The sequence below is a fragment of the Vulpes lagopus genome, chromosome 1 (assembly GCF_018345385.1).
Source record: "Vulpes lagopus strain Blue_001 chromosome 1, ASM1834538v1, whole genome shotgun sequence".
NCBI classification, from domain to species: domain Eukaryota; kingdom Metazoa; phylum Chordata; class Mammalia; order Carnivora; family Canidae; genus Vulpes; species Vulpes lagopus.
Genome location: NC_054824.1, coordinates 71005315 through 71028085, shown reverse-complemented (window position 1 = coordinate 71028085; position 22771 = coordinate 71005315). Strand labels below are relative to the sequence as shown.

At 39.0% G+C, this 22771-nt stretch overlaps 1 protein-coding gene across 2 annotated transcripts; it reads left to right on the top strand.

The window, feature by feature from the left end:
• LOC121474085 (butyrophilin subfamily 1 member A1-like) lies at nucleotides 1-22771 on the top strand. Of its 2 annotated transcripts, XM_041726892.1 has the most exons (10): nucleotides 1-186; nucleotides 788-920; nucleotides 1476-1823; nucleotides 18454-18735; nucleotides 18854-19021; nucleotides 19385-19405; nucleotides 19501-19527; nucleotides 20338-20364; nucleotides 20576-20602; nucleotides 21309-22771. In XM_041726892.1, the coding sequence occupies exons 2-10, from the start codon at nucleotides 842-844 to the stop codon at nucleotides 21962-21964; spliced, it is 1635 nt and encodes a 544-aa protein (XP_041582826.1). In that variant the 5' UTR covers nucleotides 1-186; nucleotides 788-841; the 3' UTR covers nucleotides 21965-22771. The 2 variants fall into 2 exon arrangements, with proteins under 2 accessions (XP_041582826.1, XP_041582834.1); XM_041726900.1 differs by lacking the exon at nucleotides 788-920.

The following is a 22771-nucleotide window of genomic DNA, read 5'->3' as shown; positions in this document are numbered from 1 at the left end:
GTGGCCAAAGAGACGTGTACTGCTGGGAGATTCCCGTGCCGTGGGGTGTCTTTCTCTCAGTTGTTTGAACTACCTTAAAAAACTACCCCAGGCTTCCTCCTGGGCTCCATGTTTTGTAAAGTCTGATATCCTGTGGGCATTTTGGAGAAAGTCTCACGGGAGACACCTGTGGGCAGCCAAGAACAGGTAAGTGGAGGAATGGCAGAGAGTATTTATCCCTGGTGCCTGTGGCCATAAGTCTAGGAAGTTTCAGGATGCCTTCATCTCTGTAAGAAGAATTTAAAAGATGTGAGTGTTGCATTTTATGGGTGATGGGCAAGAGAGAGAGAAGTGAGAGCATTTGGGCAAGGATCCTAGGGGTTGGCACAGAAGAGGCCACGTTATATATGCTCACATTCTAGAATTCTAGGAAAGTGGGGAGAGTGGAATTCATTGAGGCCAAATTAATGTTTGTGCTAAAGTCATCTGTTTCTGTGATTGTTCACTGCCTCCTCACTGTCTCTTTGTCTCTTTATCCCCTGGACAAAGTGTTCTTGAGTTAGAAAAAGAGTTCAGGGAAATTGTGGACAGATTTATCACTGTAGAACATGGCTGTTGAGATGAAGACTGTTTCCTTGAAAAAGGGAAACAAAATGTATTTTTTTGTGACTGTTAAAACTTCTGTAATATTCCCTGGGAGAGACACACAACAGATGTTTGAGAGCTTCTGGAAGCCATTTCCTAGAATCACTGTGAACTGCCTGAACTGTGATTGTTTTTACTTTATGAATCCCATTTTTGTCTTCAGTCCAGCTATTTTCAGACCTTACTCTGTGTCATACTGTTGTCTACTCTGGGAAAGATGGTGAATTCCCTGGACTCCTCTCTGCTAAGAGATTTCTTCTCTATCCTACTTCTCCAGGTATCCATGTGGGGCTCCGGTAAGAATATTTAGGATTTTATATTATTAGATTCTCTTATTCTTAAACAGAAGGATTAAATTACTCCAGCACTACTCATATATGCCTAGGTTAATTCTAAATCCTTTATTTTGGTATAATGATTTATCTGCCCACACACGAGGGCAAATAAGTCATTATATGGTTACTTTAGAGAGAAGGAGCAGGTGGAATTATTTCACTAATTTCTTCTAATTCACTCAGGTCTCTGCTTCATGGAGAATGCATTTTCTGATGCCCAAGACCTAATTAAAAACTCTGGTTTCATGATTTCCCAGCATTATTCCCTCCTCCTTCATAGAATTTATCACCATTGCAATTTTAAAAATCATTTGTCTAACAAGAGGTTACCCTATTGACTGGGTGGAGATCCTTTTTGTCTTGTTCGCTGCCATCTTCAGCCTGAATGTGTGCTGCAGAGAAGTGGTGAATGAATGGCAGAATGTCTACGGGGTTTACTGGGCCAGTAATGCTGCTGTGTTCCAAAATGCCTGGGCAGTTCATTGATATTCTTTTCACTGTGGCTCTATTCCACAGATTCATTCTTGGTTATTGGCCCCTCCGAGCCAATTGTGGCCATGCTGGGCACTGACACGGTGCTGCCCTGTCGTGTGTCCCCAGCCCTGAATTTGGAGAGCATGGAGCTGAGGTGGTTCCACTCCCAGTTCTCCGAGGCTGTGTATGTGTATAGGAATAGAATGGAGCAGGCTGGAGAGCAGCTGGTAGATTTCAAGGGGAGAGCAGAGCTGGTGAAAGATTACATCACTGAAGGAAGAGTAGCTGTGAGAATCTACAGTCTCCGGATCTCAGACAATGGAATGTACAAGTGTTTTTTTAAAAAAGACAGTGACTTTGAAGTAGCCACTTTGGAGCTGAAGGTGATTGGTGAGTAATTACCAGAGAATACTGATCACTCTACAGGAATGTAAGTGTTCTGCATTTGATTTCAGGGGAAAATGATGAATAGGACAGAGATGAAAAGGCAGATATTCTTGGAGCTGGTCAACATCCTTGACATGGGATTTAACCTGAAATTCTCCTAATCTATTTATACATTTATTGTACTGTAGTTTAAAATTCAATGACTTCCATAAATATCTACCATAATAATAGATCATTTATTTCCCTGGTATGTCTCTCCCTGCACATTTTGAAGGAAGGCACCATGATTACCAAAATGTACCATTACTCTCAGAGACCGGAATCCCAGTTGGCCGCTGTGATGGACAGAGGTTCAGCTGGGAATGTCAATGGTAGAGTCTTGAATGCACTGTTTGAAGGAAGTGACTGTGGTGGTTGTGACAGAGTGGACTGGGATTGCAGAGAACAAAAGTTGTCATCAGAGGATTGAGGCCAGAAAATAACCAATGCACAGTGGCTAAGTGAAGCAGGAGTAGCTTTTGGGGAATAGAAAGGTTCTTGAAGAGAATGGCTAGTGTGAAAAGCTGGAATGGACTGAGATTAGTCCACAGGACATTGACTTGGCCACTCTAAGGTTTATCATCATTGGTATTGTTTCATTTTTAATTATAATAAAATTATAACTCATTGGCTTGAACTCAAACAATTCAGAAACATGAAATATAAATTGATAATCCTTCATTTCCCTTCAGTATTCCTTTTTCTACTCCAAAGTAACTATTAATACCAAATTGTTCTATGTGCTTTCAATTATCTCTCTTTTTAATATATTTATATAAAGATATCAATAATTGTGTATTATAATATAATAAACATATTATATCATATTATTATATATTATATAATATCTTGATATATAATATATATCAATATCATAATATTATGTATTTATGTAGCAGACCTTAATCACTGTCCTAAATCCATCTTTAAAATGTTTATATTAACTTGTTTAAAGACAAAATTGAGTCTTTGAGCCCTCAGCCAATCAGGCTAGGGTGAATTTTTGTCTTAGTTCTTACTGGAGCTTCCAGATCCTCTCCCCATGAGTAATAACTGTGCAAAGGTCCTATGTAGCCCAAAGCATTCAGGAGTTAGCTCCAGTCTTCGGCCCTCTCTGGTTGGTCCTAGGAGGCTCATCGTCCCAGGTTTTGTTACATCTCTCCCGTTGACTCCAAAGATTAAGTCACAGATATTATTAGACTTACAAAAAAAAGATTTTATTTATTTATTCAGAGAGAAGAGCCCAATGCAGGGTGCCATCTCAGATCATGACCTGAACTGAAATCAAGAGTCAGATGCTTAACTGACTGAGCCACCAAGACACCCCTATTAAAGACTTAGATGCAACACATCAAGAAGCACCTGAGGATCTCTATCTCTTTATTAGGTTTTGAGAAATGTCTCATTGTTATCAAAGCTTCCTTCATTGACATGATTTCCCCACCTGTATTACACAATTGCTTTCACTAATTTGTACCTCAAAAAAAAACACATAAAGACACTAGAGAATCCCTTATTACAGAGATAAAAGAACTAAAATCATGTCAAGCTGAAATTAAAAATATTATAACCAAGATGCAAACAAAAATGGAGGCCATAAAAACAAGGGTGGAGCAGAGGTTCGAATAGGTGATATAGAAGATGAAATTAAGGAAAACAATGAAGCGAAAAAGAAGAGGGAAAGAAAGGTAATGGATTATGAAGGTAGACATAGGGGACACAATGACTTCGTAAAAGATAATAATATTTGTATTATAGGAGTCCCAGAAGATGAAGAGGGAGATAAAGAGACAGAAGGTTTATTTCCACAGATTATAGCTGAAAACTGCCCTAATCTGGGGAAAGGTACAGACATCAAAATCCAAGAAGCACAGAGAACACCCACTAAATTCAACAAAAGCTGGCCATTGCCAATAAACACCATAGTCAAATTCATAAAATAAACAGACAAATAAAGAATTCTGAAAGCAGCAAGGAAAAACAGATGCTTACTCTAAAAGGTAAGGCAGATGAGATTAGCAGCTAATCTCTCCACAGAGATTTGGCAGGCCAGAAAAGAGTAGAAGGGAATATTCAATATGATAAATGGGAAAAATATGACACCAAGAATTCTTTATCTAGAAGGCTGTCATTCAGAATAGAAGGAGAGATAAAGAGTTTTCCAGACAAACAAAAACTAAAGGAGTTTGTGACCAGTAAACCAGCCTTGCAAGAAATTTTAACAGGGGCTCTTTGGAGAAAAAAACAAAAACAAAAACAACAAAGATAGAAAGGACCAGACAACATCACTAGAAACACTAATTCTATAGGTAAAACAATGGCACTAAATTCATATCTTTTAAAAAATACATGCAAGTAAATGCAAATGAAAGCATGACAGTCCAAAACCAAAACCAATGCTATTTTGGGATACAGCAAAAGTAGTCCCAAGAGGGAAGTATATTATAATATAAGCCTATCTCAAGAAGCAAAAGCATCTCAAATACACAAACTAACTTTACGCCTAAAGGAGCTAGAAAAGGAGCAAATGAAGCCTAAAGTCAGCTAAAGAAGAGAAATAATAAAGATTAGAGCAGAAATAAATTATATAGACACAAACAAAAACCAGTAAAACAGATAAATGAAACTAAGAGCTGCTTCCTCAAAAGAATTAATAAAATTTATAAACTCCTACCCAGACTTATCAAAAAGAAAAGAGAAATGACCCACATAGATAAAATCACCTATGAAAAAGGATAGATCATGACCAACACCAAAGGAATATAAACAAATAAAATATTATGAAAAATTATATGCCAACAAACTGGGCAATCTGGAAAAAATGGACAAAGTCCTAGAAGCTTGCAAACTACTAAAACTGAAACAGGAAGAAATAAAAAGTCTGAACAGATCCATAACCAACAGAGAAATTGAGTCAGTAATAAAAAATAAAATCTCCCAATAAAAATAAGTCAAATGGCTTCCCAGGGGAATTCTACCAAACATTTAAAGAGGGGTTAGTGCCAATTCTTCTGAAACAGTTCCCAAAAAATAAAAATGGAGGGAAAACTTCCAAACTCATTTTATGAAGCCAGTATTACCTTGATTCCAAAACCAAAGACCCACTACAAAGGAAAATTACAGATGAATATCCCTGGTGGACATGGATACAAAAATTCTCAGTAAAATGCTAGCAAATCAAATTCAACAGTACCTGGAAAGTATTCACCATGATCAAGTGGGATTTATTCCTAGACTGCAAGGGTGGTTCAACATTTGCAAATCAATACTGTACTATACCATATTAATAAAAGAAAGGATAACAACCATATGATCTTTCAATAGATATAGAAAAAAAACATTTGACAAAATACAGCATCCTTTCTTGGTAAAAATCCTCAACAAAGTAGGAATAGAGGGAACATACCTTACCATCATAAAGTCCATATGTGTAAGACCCACAGCTAATTTCATTCTCAATGGGGAAAAACTGAGAGACTTCCCATACAGGCAGGAACAAAACAAGGGTGTCCACTATCACCATTACTATATAACATAGTACTGGAAATTCTCAGCAATCAGACAATAAAAGGGGAAAAGAGCATCCAAATTGTCAAATAAAAGGTCAAACTTTCACTATCTCCAGACAACATGATACCCTATGTATCATGAAAGACCTACCTGAAAGACTCTACCAAAATATTGCTAGAACTCATACATGAATTCAAGAAAGTCGCAGGATATAAAATCAATGTGCAGAAATCTATTACTTTTTTATACAACAATAATGAAGCCACAGAAGAAGAAATCAAGGAATCAATCCCACTGTTTTTGATTTGCACCAAAAAACAATAAGAAACCTAGGAATAAATCTAACTAAAGAAGCAAAAGTTTTGTACTATGAAAACTCCAGAACACTAAAGAGGACACACACACAAAAATGGAAAAACATTCCATGTTCATGGATTGGAAGAACAAACATTATTAAAATGCCTATACTGCCCAAAGCAACCTACACATTTAAAGCAACCCTATAAAAACACCACCAACATTTTTCACAGAGCTAGAACAAACAATCCTAAAATTGGGATGGAACCACAAAAGACCCCAAATAGCCAAAGCAATTCTAAAAAAGAAAAACAAAACTGGAGGCATCACTATCCCAGATTTCAAGCTATATTACAAAGCTGTAGTCATCAAGACAGTATGGTGCTGGCATTAAAAAAAAAAAAAAAAAAAGACTCGTAGATCAATGGAACAGAAAAGAAAACCCAGAAATGGTCAACTAACCTTCAACAGAGCAGAAAAGAATTTCCAGTGGAGAAAAGATAGTCTCTCCAACAAACGGTGTTGGGAAAATTGGACAGCAACATGCAGAAGAATGAAACTGGACCACATTCTCACACCATACACAAAACTAAATTAAAAATGGATTAAAATTCTAAATGTGAGACAAGACACCATCAGAATTCTAGAGAACACAGGCAGAAACTCTTTGACCTTGGCCTGAACAACTTATTAGACACATTACCACAGACAAGGGGAACAAAGGAAAATGAACTAATTGGGACCTCATCAAGATAAAAAGCTTCCTCATAGCAAAGGTAGCAATCAATGAAACTAAAAAGCAGTCTATGGAATGGGAGAAGATATTTGCAAATGACATATCTGATAAAAGATTAGCATCCAAAATCTACAAAGAACTTATCAAACTCAACACCCAAAAAACAAACAACCCAGATAAAAAAAAAAATGGGCAGAAGAAATAAGTACATACCTTTTCAAAGAAAGCATCCAGACAGCAACAGACACATAAAAAGATGCTCAGCATGACTCATCATCAGGGAAATACAAATCAAAACCACAATGAAATTCCAACTCACACCTCTCAGAATGGCTAAAATTAACAACACAAGGAACAATAGGTTTTGGTGAGAATATGGAGAAAGGGGAATTCTCTTACACTGTTGGTGGGAATGCAAACTGGTGCAGCTGAGGGAGAACAATGCTGAGATTCTTTAAAAAGTTAAAAATAGAACTACCCTACAATCCAGCAATTGTACTACTAGGTATTTACCCAAAGGATACAAAAATATAGATTCAAAGGAATACATGCACCCCAATATTTATAGCATCATCATCAACAATAACCAAACTATGGAGAGAGTCAAATGTCCATTGACTGATGAATAGATAAAGAAGATGTGGTATATACATACAATGGAATATTACTTAGCCATCAAAAATGATGAGATCTTGCCATTTGCAGCAATGTGGATGGAGCTAGAGTGTATTATACTAAGTGAAATAAGTCAGAGAAAGATAAATACCATATGATCTTATGTATATGTGGAATTTAAGAAACAAAATAGATGAGCAGGCAGGAGAAGGAAATGTAGAGTGAGAGAAAGGGAATCAAATCATGAGAGACTCTTAACCATACAGAATAAACTGGTGGTTGATGGAGGAATGTGGGTGGGGGGTAGATTAGATGGGTGATGAAAATTAAGGAGGACACTTACTTGTGATGAGCACTAGGTGTTGTATGTAAGTAATGAATCACTGAATTTTACTCCAGAAACTGTTACTGCACTCTAAATTAACTACTTAAAATTTAAATTTAAAAAGTTAAAAACAATTTTAAAAATGGAAAAAAATAAACTGACTTTGTTGAGGGTATTGATCATGAATGGATGTTGTACTTTGTCAAATGCTTTTCTGTATCTATTGAAATGATCATATGGTTCTTTATCTTTCTTTTATTAATGTGGCATAACATGTTGATTGATTTTCAAATATTGAACCACCCTTGCAACTCAGGAATAAATAGCACCTGATCGTGGTGAACAATTTTCTTTAATGTATTGTTGGCTATGGTTTGCTAGTATTTTACTGAGAATTTTCCCATCCATGTTTATCAGGGATATTGACCTGTAGTTCTCTTCCAGTTGAGTCTTTATCTGGTTTTGGTGTCAGGGAAATGCTAACCTCATTGAATGAATTTGGAAGTTTTCCTTACTATTCTATTTTTGAAATATTTTGAGAAGAATGGGTATTAACATTTCTTGAAATGTTTGGTAGATTTCACCCATGAAGCCATCTGGACCTAGACTTTTGTTTGTTGGGACGTTCTTGATTACTGATTCAATTTCTTCGCTGGTTATCAGTCTGTTCACGTTCTGTTCTATTTCTTCCTGTTTCGGTTTTGGTAGTTTATATGTTTCTAGGAATTTATTGGCAAATCGTTTTTCATAATGTTATTTTATAATCATTTGTATTTCTGTGATGTTGGTTATTATTTCTCCTCTCTCATTTATGATTTTATTTACTTGGGTCCTTTCTCTTTTTGATAAGTCTGGCTACAGGTTCACCGGTTTTAATTTCTTAAAGGAATCAGAACCTGATTTCATTGATACATTCTATTGTTTTTTTAGTTTCCATATCTTTTTTTTCTTCTCCATTCTTTTTTTTTTTTTTTTGAGAGTGAGAGAGAGAGCACGTGGGGGAGAAACAGAGAGAGAGAGAGAGAGAGAGAGAGAGAGAGGATCTAAAGGAGACTCCATGCCAAGTGCAGAGCCCAATGAGGGGCTTGATCTTGACCCTGAGATCATAACCTGAGCTGAAGTCAAGAGTCAGATGCTTACACCACTGAGCCAACCAGGTTCCCCTGCTGTATTCTTTATTATTGCCTTCCCTTTACTGTCTTTGGGCTCCATTTTTTTCCCCTTAGCTCCTTATCATATATGGTTAGGTTGGTTATTTGAGATTTTTCTTGCTTGTTAGGGTAGGCTTGTATTGCTATATACTTCCATGTTAGGACTGCTTTTGCTGCATTCCAAAGGTTTTGAACCATTGTGTTTTCATTTTAATTTGTTTCCATGTATTTTTTATTTATTTTTTGATTTCCTGGTTGACCCATCCATTGCTTATTAGCATGTTGTTTAAGCTTTGACTGCTGCATTTTGCTCGTGACCATTTTGCTTTTTTTTCCTTTGATTTGTGGTCTTTCCGGATTTTTTTCTTGTGGTTGACTTCATTTCATAGCATTGTGCTCAGAGAAGTTGCACGGCATGACTTCAATCTTTTTGTATGTGTTGAAGCCTGATTTGTGACCTAATATGTGATCTATTCTGGAAAATGTTCCATATGCAATTGATAAGAACATGTATTTTGCTATTTTAGGATGAAATGTTCTGATTATATCTATTAAGTCCATCTGGTCCAGTGTGTCAATCAAAGCCATGGTTTCCTTGTCCCAAACCCTTACATAGTTCAATGTGGCTCTCATCTCCCTTTAATGATGGAGTTTGTTCTGTCATCCTTCAGGTCAATTTCTGGGGTATTTAGGATGATTTAATAATTATCTAGTTGTATTCATGGGACAAGGTGAGCCTAGGGTCCTCCTACTCATCTGCCATCTTCTTCTTTCCAATGGAAGTTTGTTCCTCTTAATCTTTTTTACCAGTTTCTCCCATCCCTTCCCTTCTGGCAACTGCCAGTTTGTTCTCTGTATTTATGAATTCAGTTTTTGTGTGTTTTGTTTATTTCTTCACTTGTTTTTAGATCCTACATATAAGTGAAGTCATGTAATATCTTTCAATTGTAGAAGTTTAGAAGTATTACACAGTCTTAACTATCAACATTACCTTTTATGTCTTTTTAGTTTTTTAGTGCTCTTAGATGTACACCTGTATACCAACATAACAAAAATATCTCATCTTCCTTTCTTCTAATATCTTTTCAGCAAATATACTGAAATATAACATATGCAGAGAATCTACTACTGATTTTAAATGTAACACATAATGAATATTCACAAAGTGAACACACCTGAGAAACCAGCACCCAAATCAAGAAAGAGAGTTTAGTTAGAATCTAGGAAAATCCATTTTTTTTCCTTTTCAATATGATTTCCTCAAGGGTAATCAGTATTTTGATTTCTAATTTCATAGATTAGTTTTTGTCTGTTTTTGAATTCACATATGTGGGCTTTTTTATGTCTGGCGTTTTTTACCATTATATTTGTGAGACTTTTCTATGTGGTTAAGTGTATGTAGTTTTAGTTCATTTCTATCTCACTTTTATTGCATTGATTTTTACATTTAGATCTTTAATCTATGTAAGTATTATTTTGGTATTAAACTTTATAGAATGCTCAAAATATTTGTTCCTAATTATTTTCACTCACTTCTATGCTATTAGCAAATGATGTAGAAAATCTGTACTGATTTACAAATGCATATTTTCCATATACTCATAGATATCAGGGAAAATTATAAATTATCTATGTGTTTATAATTTATCTGTTTATTTCTTTGACAGTATAATAGTGTTTCCATTTTTAAAACTTATTCTCTGCCCAAACTTTTTATTTGCAATGTTTTTCTTCATTTTTGCATATGTTAGGCCTATCTTAAATTAATACCTCTGATTTGATTTTATCTGACAAGATATCTATAGGCTTATTTTATCCATCTTCATTATGATAAGAAGAATCTAAATCTAGTAGGTCTTGAAGGAAAGAGTAACAAACTCTCCTGAGCCGTTACTGTGATCTCACTCTAGTATCTTTTAAGTAGGAAGTCAAAGCTTTCACAGTTCCAAACATGGCTTCATAGAAGTCATGCTATTTTTTCAGTACCTTTCCCATAACTGTTCATTGACCAATGGATTTAAAGTCCAAAGTTTAGAAACAGTTGGTTGATTGTATATCTAGACTTACCTTCTGTTCAGTTAAACTTTGCCTAGTACAGCTGCTTCTATGCTCAGGAATGAGCATGCCTTTCTGTTCCTCTTTTTCAACATAGGTATAGTTTTTGCTTATTTCAACTTGGAGATTCAATGGTTATATTCTTCCACGAGACGCAAGGTCTATTTTGTCTAATAATATTTGCTTCCTAAGCTTTGACTGCTGCATTTTGCTCATGACCAGTTTCTTTTTTTCCCCTTTGATGTCTTTCTTCCTATTTTCTCTTCCAATTTCACCCATCCCCCCACCCTTCCCTTCTGGTAACCATTAATATGTTCTGTATAGTTAAGAGTCTGTTTTTCTCATGACAAGTTTCACTCACTTCTATTAATTTTCTTTGTTCAAGAGATTTGGTAACTCCCTTAAGCAATTCTGAAGACTGTCTTTTAGATTGTTTTCTGTTTTTTAGAAGTGTATCCCTCCCAGGCAGGTTGGGATCTGATAGTTTAAATTATTAATTTCATTATAATTTTTAGCCAAAAAAAAAATCTCTGAGGGTTCTAAGATATTTTCTACATCTGAGTGATCAGAGTAGGACTGAGCCAGGTCTAATAGGATCCATGTCATGAGATATTAAGTTTAAAAAAGACAAAATAATATATAGCCTTAAATGCCAGGATAGTCATTATTCTCAAGGAGAAATTGGAGTCTTCTAGCATTCTAGTAATATAATGTTTTAATATAGGTGCTGGTGACATGGATCCACTAGTATACCCACTAGTAGACTGTGCAAAGTTGAAGAGAAGAAATATGAAAAGAAATAAATGAGAGTGGAAAAGTTAAAATATATATATATATATCCCTCTATGGAATAACTGCACCTGGCCACCTTCATCTTTTAGATGTTCTCTACTCAGAGGAACAAAGTAAACTTGGAAAACATTACAAAATGAGATGTTTAAGGTAGTGATTACAAGACTCAACTGAATCACAGAAAAGTAGTCTTCCTTAAGGCTTCAATAAGTGGAATAGATAGATAGATATAGGATAGATATAGGTATATTGGTGTTTTCCTGAAAGAACATAACATTGGTAAAATTTACTCCGCCCTTTTCCTTTTATGACCAATTGCAGGTGTGCATGGGTAGAGCAGGTGTGATAAGCATCACTATGGAATCCTAGCATCAGCTTCAAATTTCTTTTTTTTTTTTTTTTTATTAACTTTTATTGGTGTTTAATTTACCAACATACAGAAAAACACCCAGTGCTCATCCCGTCAAGTGTCCACCTCAGTGCCCGTCACCCATTCCCCTCCAACACCCGCCCTCCTCCCCTTCCACCACCCCTAGTTCGTTTCCCCGAGTTAGGAGTCTTTATGTTCTGTCTCCCTTCCTGATATTTCCCAACATTTCTTTTCCCTTCCTTTATATTCCCTTTCACTATTATTCATATTCCCCAAATGAATGAGAACATACACTGTTTGTCCTTCTCCGATTGACTTATTTCACTCAGCATAATACCCTCCAGTTCCATCCACGTTGAAGCAAATGGTGGGTATTTGTCGTTTCTAATTGCTGAGTAATATCCCATTGTATACATAAACCACATCTTCTTTATCCATTCATCTTTCGATGGACACCGAGGCTCCTTCCACAGTTTGGCTATTGTGGCCATTGCTGATAGAAACATCGGGGTGCAGGTGTCCCGACGTTTCATTGCATCTGAATCTTTGGGGTAAATCCCCAACAGTGCAATTGCTGGGTCGTAGGGCAGGTCTATTTTTAACTCTTTGAGGAACCTCCACACAGTTTTCCAGAGTGGCTGCACCAGTTCACATTCCCACCAACAGTGTAAGAGGGTTCCCTTTTCTCCGCATCCTCTCCAACATTTGTTGTTTCCTGCCTTGTTAATTTTCCCCATTCTCACTGGTGTGAGGTGGTATCTCATTGTGGTTTTGATTTGTATTTCCCTGATGGCAAGTGATGCAGAGCATTTTCTCATGTGCATGTTGGCCATGTCCATGTCTTCCTCTGTGAGGTTTCTCTTCATGTCTTTTGCCCATTTCATGATTGGATTGTTTGTTTCTTTGGTGTTGAGTTTAATAAGTTCTTTATAGATTTTGGAAACTAGCCCTTTATCTGATATGTCATTTACAAATATCTTCTCCCATTCTGTAGGTTGTCTTTTAGTTTTGTTGACTGTATCCTTTGCTGTGCAAAAGCTTCTTATCTTGATGAAGTCCCAATAGTTCATTTTTGCTTTTGTTTCTTTTGCCTTCGTGGATGTATCTTGCAAGAAGTTACTGTGGCCAAGTTCAAAAAGGGTGTTGCCTGTGTTCTCCTCTAGGATTTTGATGGAATCTTGTCTCACATTTAGATCTCTCATCCATTTTGAGTTTATCTTTGTGTATGGTGAAAGAGAGTGGTCCAGTTTCATTCTTCTGCATGTGGATGTCCAATTTTCCCAGCACCATTTATTGAAGAGACTGTCTTTCTTCCAATGGATAGTCTTTCCTCCTTTATCGAATATTAGATGGCCATACATTTCAGGGTCCACTTCTGGGTTCTCTATTCTGTTCCATTGATCTATGTGTCTGTTTTTGTGCCAGTACCACACTGTCTTGATGACCACAGCTTTGTAATACAACCTGAAATCTGGCATTGTGATGCCCCCAGCTAAGGTTTTCTTTTTTAAAATTCCCCTGGCTATTCGGGGTCTTTTCTGATTCCACACAAATCTTAAAATAATTTGTTCTAACTCTCTGAAGAAAGTCCATGGTATTTTGATAGGGATTGCATTAAACGTATAAATTGCCCTGGGTAACATTGACATTTTTACAATATTAATTCTGCCAATCCATGAGCATGGAATATTTTTCCATCTCTTTGTGTCTTCCTCAATTTCTTTCAGAAGTGTTCTATAGTTTTTAGGGTATAGATCTTTTACCTCTTTGGTTAGGTTTATTCCTAGGTATCTTATGCTTTTGGGTGCAATTGTAAATGGGATTGACTCCTTAATTTCTCTTTCTTCAGTCTCATTGTTAGTGTATAGAAATGCCATTGATTTCTGGGCATTGATTTTGTATCCTGCCACGCTACCAAATTGCTGTATGAGTTCTAGCAATCTGGGGGTGGAGGCTTTTGGGTTTTCTATGTAGAGTATCATGTCATCGGCGAAGAGGGAGAGTTTGACTTCTTCTTTGCCAATTTGAATGCCTTTAATGTCTTTTTGTTGTCTGATTGCTGAGGCGAGGACTTCCAGAACTATGTTGAACAGCAGTGGTGAGAGTGGACATCCCTGTCTTGTTCCTGATCTTAGGGGAAAGGCTCCCAGTGCTTCCCCATTGAGAATGATATTTGCTGTGGGCTTTTCGTAGATGGCTTTTAAGATGTCGAGGAAAGTTCCCTCTATCCCAACACTCTGAAGGGTTTTGATCAGGAATGGATGCTGTATTTTGTCAAATGCTTTCTCTGCATCTAATGAGAGTATCATATGGTTCTTGGTTTTTCTCTTGCTGATATGATGAATCACATTGATGGTTTTACGAGTGTTGAACCAGCCTTGTGTCCCAGGGATAAATCCTACTTGGTCATGGTGAATAATTTTCTTAATGTGTTGTTGGATCCTATTGGCTAGTATCTTGTTGAGAATTTTTGCATCCATGTTCATCAGGGATATTGGTCTGTAATTCTCCTTTTTGGTGGGGTCTTTGTCTGGTTTCGGAATTAAGGTGATGCTGGCCTCATAGAACGAATTTGGAAGTACTCCATCTCTTTCTATCTTTCCAAACAGCTTTAGTAGAATAGGTATGATTTCTTCTTTAAACGTTTGATAGAATTCCCCTGGGAAGCCATCTGGCCCTGGACTCTTGTGTCTTGGGAGGTTTTTGATGACTGCTTCAATTTCCTCCCTGGTTATTGGCCTGTTCAGGTTTTCTATTTCTTCCTGCTCCAGTTTTGGTAGTTTGTGGCTTTCCAGGAATGCGTCCATTTCTTCTAGATTTCCTAATTTATTGGCGTACAGCTGTTCATAATATGTTTTTAAAATCGTTTGTATTTCCTTGGTGTTGGTAGTGATGTCCCCTTTCTCATTCATGATTTTATTAATTTGAGTCTTCTCTCTCTTCTTTTTAATAAGGTTGGCTAATGGTTTATCTATCTTATTAATTCTTTCAAAGAACCAACTCCTGGTTCTGTTGATCTGTTCCACAGTTCTTTTGGTCTCGATATCATTGAGTTCTGCTCGAATTTTAATTAACTCTCTTCTTCTGCTGGGGGTGGGGTCTATTTGTTGCTTTTTCTCTAGTTCCTTTATGTGTAAGGTGAGCTTTTGAATTTGAGATCTTTCCAGTTTTTGAATGTATGCTTGTATTGCGATGTATTTCCCCCTCAGGACTGCTTTTGCTGCATCCCAAAGATTTTGAACGGTTGTATCTTCATTTTCATTAGTTTCCATGAATCTTTTTAATTCTTCCTTAATTTCCTGGTTGACCTTTTCATCTTTTAGCAGGATGGTCCTTAACCTCCACGTGTTTGTGGTCCTTCCATATTTCTTGTTGTGATTAAGTTCTAATTTCAAGGCATTATGGTCTGAGAATATACAGGGGACTATCCCGATCTTTTGGTATCGGTTCAGACCCGATTTGTGACCCAGTATGTGGTCTATTCTGGAGAAAGTTCCATGTGCACTTGAGAAGAATGTGTATTCAGTTGAGTTTGGATGTAAAGTTCTGTAGATATCTGTGAAATCCATCTGGTCCAGTGTATCATTTAAAGCTCTCGTTTCTTTGGAGATGTTGTGCTTAGAAGACCTATCCAGGGTAGAAAGAGCTAGATTGAAGTCACCAAGTATAAGTGTATTATTATCAAGGTATTTCTTGAGTTTGGTTATTAATTGGTTTAAATATTTGGCAGCTCCCACATTCGGGGCATATATATTGAGGAGTGTTAAGTCCTCTTGTTGGATAGATCCTTTGAGTATGAGATAGTGTCCCTCTTCATCTCTCACTATAGTCTTCGGGGTAAATTTTAATTTATCTGATATAAGGATGGCAACCCCTGCTTTCTTTTGAGGACCATTTGAATGGTAAATGGTTCTCCAACCTTTTATTTTCAGGTTGTAGGTGTCCTTCTGTCTAAAATGAGTCTCTTGTAGACAGCAAATAGATGGGTCCTGCTTTTTTATCCAGTCTGAAACCCTGCGCCTTTTGATGGGGTCATTAAGCCCGTTCACATTCAGAGTTACTATTGATAGATATGAGTTTAGTGTCATCATATCTATTCAGTCCTTGTTTCTGTGGATTGTTCCACTGAACTTCTTCTTAAAGGGGAATTTTAAGAGTCCCCCTTAAAATTTCTTGCAGAGCTGGTTTGGAGGTTACATATTCTTTCAGTTCCTGCCTGTCTTGGAAGCTCTTTATCTCTCCTTCCATTTTGAATGAGAGCCTTGCGGGGTAAAGTATTCTTGGTTGCATGTTCTTTTCATTTAGGACCCTGAATATATCCTGCCAGCCCTTTCTGGCCTGCCAGGTCTCTGTGGAGAGGTCTGCTGTTACCCTAATATTCCTCCCCATAAAAGTCAGGGACTTTTTTTCTCTTGCTGCTTTAAGGATCTTCTCCTTATCTTTGGAATTTGCAAGCTTCACTATTAAATGTCGAGGTGTTGAACGGTTTTTGTTTTTTTTTTTTGTTTTTTTTTTTGTTTTTTTTTTTTGTTTTTTTTTTTTTGGTTTTTGTTGATTTTAGGGGGGGATCTCTCTATTTCCTGGATCTGAATGCCTGTTTCCCTTCCCAGATTCGGAAAGTTTTCAGCTAGGATTTGTTCAAATACATATTCTGGCCCTCTGTCCCTTTCCGCGCCCTCGGGAACCCCAATTAAACGTAGGTTTTTCTTCCTCAGGCTATCATTTATTTCCCTTAATCTATCCTCATGGTCTTTTAATTGCCTGTCTCTTTTTTCCTCAGTTTCCCTCTTTGCCATCAACTTGTCTTCTATGTCACTCACTCGTTCTTCCACCTCGTCAAGCCTCGTCGTTAGGACTTCTAGCTTGGATTGCATCTCATTTAATTGATTTTTAATTTCTGCCTGATTAGATCTAAATTCTGCAGTCATGAAGTCTCTTGAGTCCTTTATGGTTTTTTCTAGAGCCACCAGTAGCTGTAAAATAGTGCTTCTGAATTGGCTTTCTGACATTGAATTGTAATCCATATTTTGTAACTCTGTGGGAGAGTGGGCTGTTTCTGATTCTTTTTTTTGAGGGGTTTTCCTTCTAGTCATTTTGCTCAGTGCAGAGTGGCCAAAAACAAGTTGTATTGGGAAAAGGAGAAAAAGAGAGAGAAGGAAAGAAAAGAGAAAAAGAAAAAAGAGAAAGAAGAAAAAAATAGGGGAAAAAGAGAAGAAAAAGAAAGAAAAAGAAAGAAAGGAGAAAAAAGAAAAAAGGGGGGGTGGGGGAAGCAATCAGAAATCAAGAAGAAAGAGAGAAAAAAAAAAGCACAAAACAAAACAAACAAACAAAAAAAAAAACAAAAACAAAAAAACAAAAAACAAAAAAAACCACGGGGGAGTATCTTCCGATTCTGTGTAGTTTAAGTCCCTTGACTTCCCTTGGAACTGGTCCGTCTCGCTGGTCTTCTGGGGGAGGGGCCTGCTGTGCTGATTCTCAGGTGTTGGCACTTGGGGGAGCTGCTCTGCCCCTGCCTGGTGCAGGGCTCGGTGGGGGTTGTTCACCCCGTGAGGCCCCGGGAGGAAGCCACAGTGGCGGGGGCAGCTCTGGGACCCTGGAGTCAGCCCCCACAGTAGCTCCGGGGCTCTCCTTCTGCAGGGCCTGGGGGCTCCGGGGCGGGGCCGCTGATCTGCTCAGTTCCAGGCAGGAGCGTCCTTGCTGTCCTGGGCCCTCCCGGCCTCTGCCTGTCCCGGGGGAGGCCGGATCCTGGGCTGTGTCCCGGCGCCCTGTGCTCCGGGGCCTGCGCTGTTGGATTCGCGCTCCCGCCCCGCAGCCCCCTCCGCGGAGCCGCCGCCCGAGCCTCTCCGAGCTGTTCCCGGAGCCGCGCAGCCCCCTCCGCGCGGAGCTTCTTCCTCTGCGCGAGCCGCCGCCGCTGAGCTGTTCCCGGAGCCGCGCAGCCCCCTCCGCGGAGCCGCCGCCCGAGCCCCTCCGAGCTGTTCCCGGAGCCGCGCAGCCCCCTCCGCGCGGAGCTTCTTCCTCCGCCCGAGCCGCCGCCGCTGAGCTGTTCCCGGAGCCGCGCAGCCCCCTCCGCGGAGCCGCCGCCCGAGCCCCTCCGAGCTGCTCCGGGTCCCGCCGAGCGCTGCAGCCCTTAGGGAGCTCGGCACACTCTCCGGGGCGCAGTTCCTCTGTTACTGTCCCAGGGAGCCCGAGGGCGTCCCCGCCTTCCTGGGGATCCTGCTCCAATTCCCGGGGAGCCCCTTTCCGCGGGGAAGGTCGGTGCAGCTCCTGCTCCTCCGGGACGGGGCTCTCCTGTCCTGGGGACACTCGCCCCGGCCTCAGCCCGGCTCCTCGCGGGGCCCCTCCCCCTTGGAGGCCTTTTGTTCCTTTATTTCTTTTTCCCCGTCTTCCTACCTCGATAGAAGCGCGAACTCTTCTCACTGGAGCGCTCCAGCTGGTCTCTCTTTAAATCTCAGGCCGAATTCGTAGGTTTTCAGGATGATTGGATGGTTTTCTAGGTAATTTGCTGAGGACAGGTGACCTGGAGACCCTGCTCCTCCGCCATCTTGCCCCTCCCCCTCCAGCTTCAAATTTCTTGATATCCAGCTACAGTTACACATTTATCTCATGAGAGAAGAAAAGAAACTCTCTTCCCACCAAGAATGATGATGCTTTGTCCATATCCCCACACTGATGTTACTGTGTAAGATTAGGGACTCTGGACCAAAAGTGTCCAGGTTTCAGATGAATGACTTTCTCCTCTCCAGGTCTGGGTTCTGGTCCTCATGTTTTCATGGTGGGTCCAGAAGATAAAGGAATAAGGCTGACATGCAGAGGCAAGGGATGGTTTCCTCAGCCTGAGGTACAATGGACAGATGCAAGGGGAGAGAAGATACCATCTCTCTCTGAGGATGAGACCCAAGATGATGATGGGTTGTTTCAAATAGAGGCATCCCTCATTGTGAGAGACAGTTCAAAGACAGAAGTATCCTGCTCCATGAAGAATCCTTTCTTTGGACAAGGACAGGTGGAAACCATTTCTATTCCAGGTCAGTGTTGTTCATTTGAGGGACAGAATAAGAGTAAGGAGGGAATATTTAGGAGCTGGGATGGGACAGGATTATTTTGTATATGTTTTTAATCAGGTTTTGGGGGCCTCTGTATCAGAATCCTTCTTCCCTAGGACCTCTCCTTGGAAGATAGCATTTGTTGGGACTTTCCTCATACTTGGGGGTTTTGTGGTTGCTGTTATGTTTTTGGCCTGGAAACAACAACAGGAGAAGAGAAGAGTATGGGAAGTCCAGAAGGAAAAAAAGGAAGAAAGCAAAGCCAAAGGTAAAACTGTGAATCAGAGTTGGTGGGATCTATGAATTTATGAGTTTGTTAGCTGTGCATATGGATGGAATCTTTTGGAAAATAGAAACATGATTGGACTTACCTAGAGCCCCAAGACTTCCAACAAGACATGAAGCCAAAGACCTTTATGAGAAAAATATTATAATATAGTCCAATGGAAAGAGAAAACTCACTGGTATAAACATGGAGTTAGAAAAAATGGTTATAGTATTCTCAGGGTGAATTTCTTGATCTAGGTATATGGAAGTAGCATTCAGGATCTGGGTGTAAGTAACACGGTCTAGAAAATAAACCTTGGACTTGTTATCTATAAAATGTTTTGTTACTTTCTTTCCTTTTTAGAACTGCTTGAAACAGAGCTTGGTAAGTTTTCCATTTTTCTTTGTTCTAGTAAATGAAATAGAGTCCCTACTGCATGCTGTGTATTTTGCATCTCACAGGTTATTATTCCTTTTCAGTCAAAAGGAAGCAATTGTATCAGCAAGGTGAGTTATATCAATGTTATAGTTGGACCAATCATCTCATCTGTCCCTCTGTCCTGATCATGTCCCGTTCACCTTGCTAGTGAGGGAAGAATTCCCTACTCTAAGTAAGATAAGGTGGTTATATACAGGACACTCAACACTGGACATATGAGCTTGACAGCAGTTTAGTAATCACCTATACTCACACTCTGGGGGAGGAGGACACTACAAGTCATGTGGAACCACATGTTGCACTTGGAAACAGAGTGAAGCAGCAGGGGCTGAGGGAGATAAGCTTTTTAGTAACAACAAGATGAGGTGCTACTGGTTTCTGTGGAAATGTGTGACTGGCTTGTTTGAGTAATTTTCCAGGCTGACAGGGAAGTGAAACTCATTAGTTTGAGGACCAGGGCGGGTTCAGCTGGCTTGACTGATGGAAAATTAGTTGAGTGTGAAGTTTTTCCTGCTGAGTGGAGACATATCTGGTGAAAGCAGGAGAGCTTACAGGCATTTAGAGCCATTTGAGGCTTAAAGACATCAGCACATGAAATTTTAGGCTTTACAGTACACTCTCACAAAGTTTATCTTCTCCTCTCCCAAATGAATCAGAACCTCATATTTTATCACAAGTATGTTAGTGCAATGTGGAAAATGTGAGAAATAGAATAGGAGATTAAAGAAGACAAATACCCCAGAATTGTCATTGAGGTGATGAACACAAAATATAGCACTATCATACATCTTCATATTTTAGAGGGTTGCAGCAGTTTAATACCCTAGAGTGAAGGTACTATTAATGGGAGAATCTAATTCCTTTTTTTTAAATTTCAGACTGGAGAAAAGCAAAATTATATGCTGGTGAGTAATTGATGTTGTCTTAGGACTTCAGACACCTCAGAATTTCATGAGGCATATCCAGGGCAATTTTCAGAGATGTGCTATATTCTGGAAATTTTATTTTGAAGGTAGGTAGGAGTCCAAAAAAATAAGGGAATAAGAGTAAAGCATCCAACTAGTTGAGAAGACATGTTTTTGATATAGTTTCCCATATGATTTTTTTTCTTTTTAGACTGGAGAAAGGAACAATTCAAAGTAGGTGAGTGACCTTATTATTTTGTCCCACATAATCTCTTCTATACAAATGAGAAAATCTTACATTTATATAAACTCCCAATAAAACCTGGTTGGGTATTCATTTCATGGCTTTCAGTTCAGTCTCAATCTCATGCTGAAATGCGAATAGATTTCTTACTTTTCTGGTGTCATTCATTCATTCAGCATTAATCTATAGAACTATTTAATTAAGGCCAAATAAATAAAGCAGATCTGATTTCTCACTTCGTGGGAAAGTACATGTACAAATTGTGATGAAGGTTATGAAGGAATAAGAGATTTCCATGAGAAAAAAATGGTGGATTGAAGGAATTTCCCTGAGGAACTGACTTTAATCTGAGACTTAAGTGATATATATGGATTTATTCCTGTGAATAACATTGTGAACTGCAAGGGCAGTTCAGTCAGAAGGAAGTCTGTTACACCAACCTGAGACGAAGAAGAGCTTGTTGTATCCCAGTGTAAGTGGAAAAATCTTAGAGTCTTTCCATAATTAATTATTAGTTGATTATCAGTTTCTAGTGCATGTTACCATAGGAGATATGTGGATGGACACAAGACAGAACATAAATTGTTTTACCTCCTCCTTTGTGGCTCTCCCTCCTATTTTCTTTCATTCTCCTTTCCCTGTATTTGCATCTTTCCTAAGGCCACTGTGATATGACCTGTATTCCCCCCTACACCTGCAGCTGCTATTACTCTGGATCCAGACAGCGCTCATCCCAATCTCATCCTATCTGAGAATAGAAAACAAGTTTCTTTAATGGAAAATGTTCCTCAGAACTGTGATGCCTCAGTATACCAAGGGCAAGAGGAATGTGAAGCTGTCTTCAGTGTTCTGGGCCAGAATTGCTTTAACACAGGAAGACATTACTGGGAGGTACAAGTCAATATGGGGACAGTAGCTGGACCTGTAAATAAATGGGCTGTGGGTGTTTGCTCAAATACAGTAAGAAGAGAGGGCTGGTTTGTAGAAGGTCCAGAGAAGAATATCTGGGTGGTAGCATATGAGAAAGGAGAAGTCAAGTTTCCTACCTCCCCAGAGTCTCTGTCACTGAAGCAGCATCCTCAAAGGATAGGAGTTTTCTTGGACTGGGAAGATGGAGATGTGTCATTTTACAACATGGCTGATGGGTCCCACATTTGTTCCTTTACTGGACTTACCTTCTATGGGACCCTCTGTCCTTATTTTAGCCTTCGGGGCACTGGCACATCTGTGACCATCTGCTCAGGTTTAGATTACACTGAAAATTGTCCTGATTCTTCTCCAAATACCTCTGTAACTCATTTAAGGAGTTGTGATACAGGTGCCCCCCAAGAAGCTAAGCCTCTATTACTTCCATAAGAAGTGTCAGCACATGTGCTCAGGCTTCTAGTGGTATGTTCTCCAAGAAAGCTGTCCCTGTGTGGAGAGTAGGTCAGCTTCACTAAGTATGATTTCAACCCCTTCCAGAGAGGAAGAGGCAGAAAGAGGAATGGGACAACTGCAAAATGTCTGAGGGAATGTCCTCTCGTGTTATTTTTGGGGATATACAGCGTCTTTTTGAGTAGCAACAATTTGTCCCAAGAAAATTCCAAACAAATGCATGATCTCTCTTCTGTTCTAGCACTCAGAGTGTATTGAGATAAACGGTTTTTGAAATAAATATTTTTAAAGGTACATTTTAAGAGAAATATCTCTCTTCTTACTATTTTCATATGAAGGAGGGATGGTGTTTGAAGGGAAGAATCATAGTTGAGTGAATTCTTAATACATGTTACTAATGTTGGAGATACACAAATTTGTTCAAGTCTTGTGAAAATTAATAGTTCAGTTTGCTTTTCTTCAGGTCCATGCCCATCAACCTCTAAACCTAGAGTTTGCCATGGAGTGGGCAGGATGGATGTAGAACTATAAACCATTTGATCAGAATCCCAGGCCTTCTGTAAGGGAAATCACACACACACACACACACACACACACACACACACACACACAACACATATATTTTTAAACAAAATCTCATTGGTTAGTAAGTAATGAATTGTGTCCTATATGAATATATGAATGAAAAAGGAATTGATGGAACACCTGGGTGGTTCAGCGGTTGAATGTCTGCTTTTGGCTCAGAGTATGATCCTGGGTCTGGGGACTGAGTCCTGCATCGGGCTC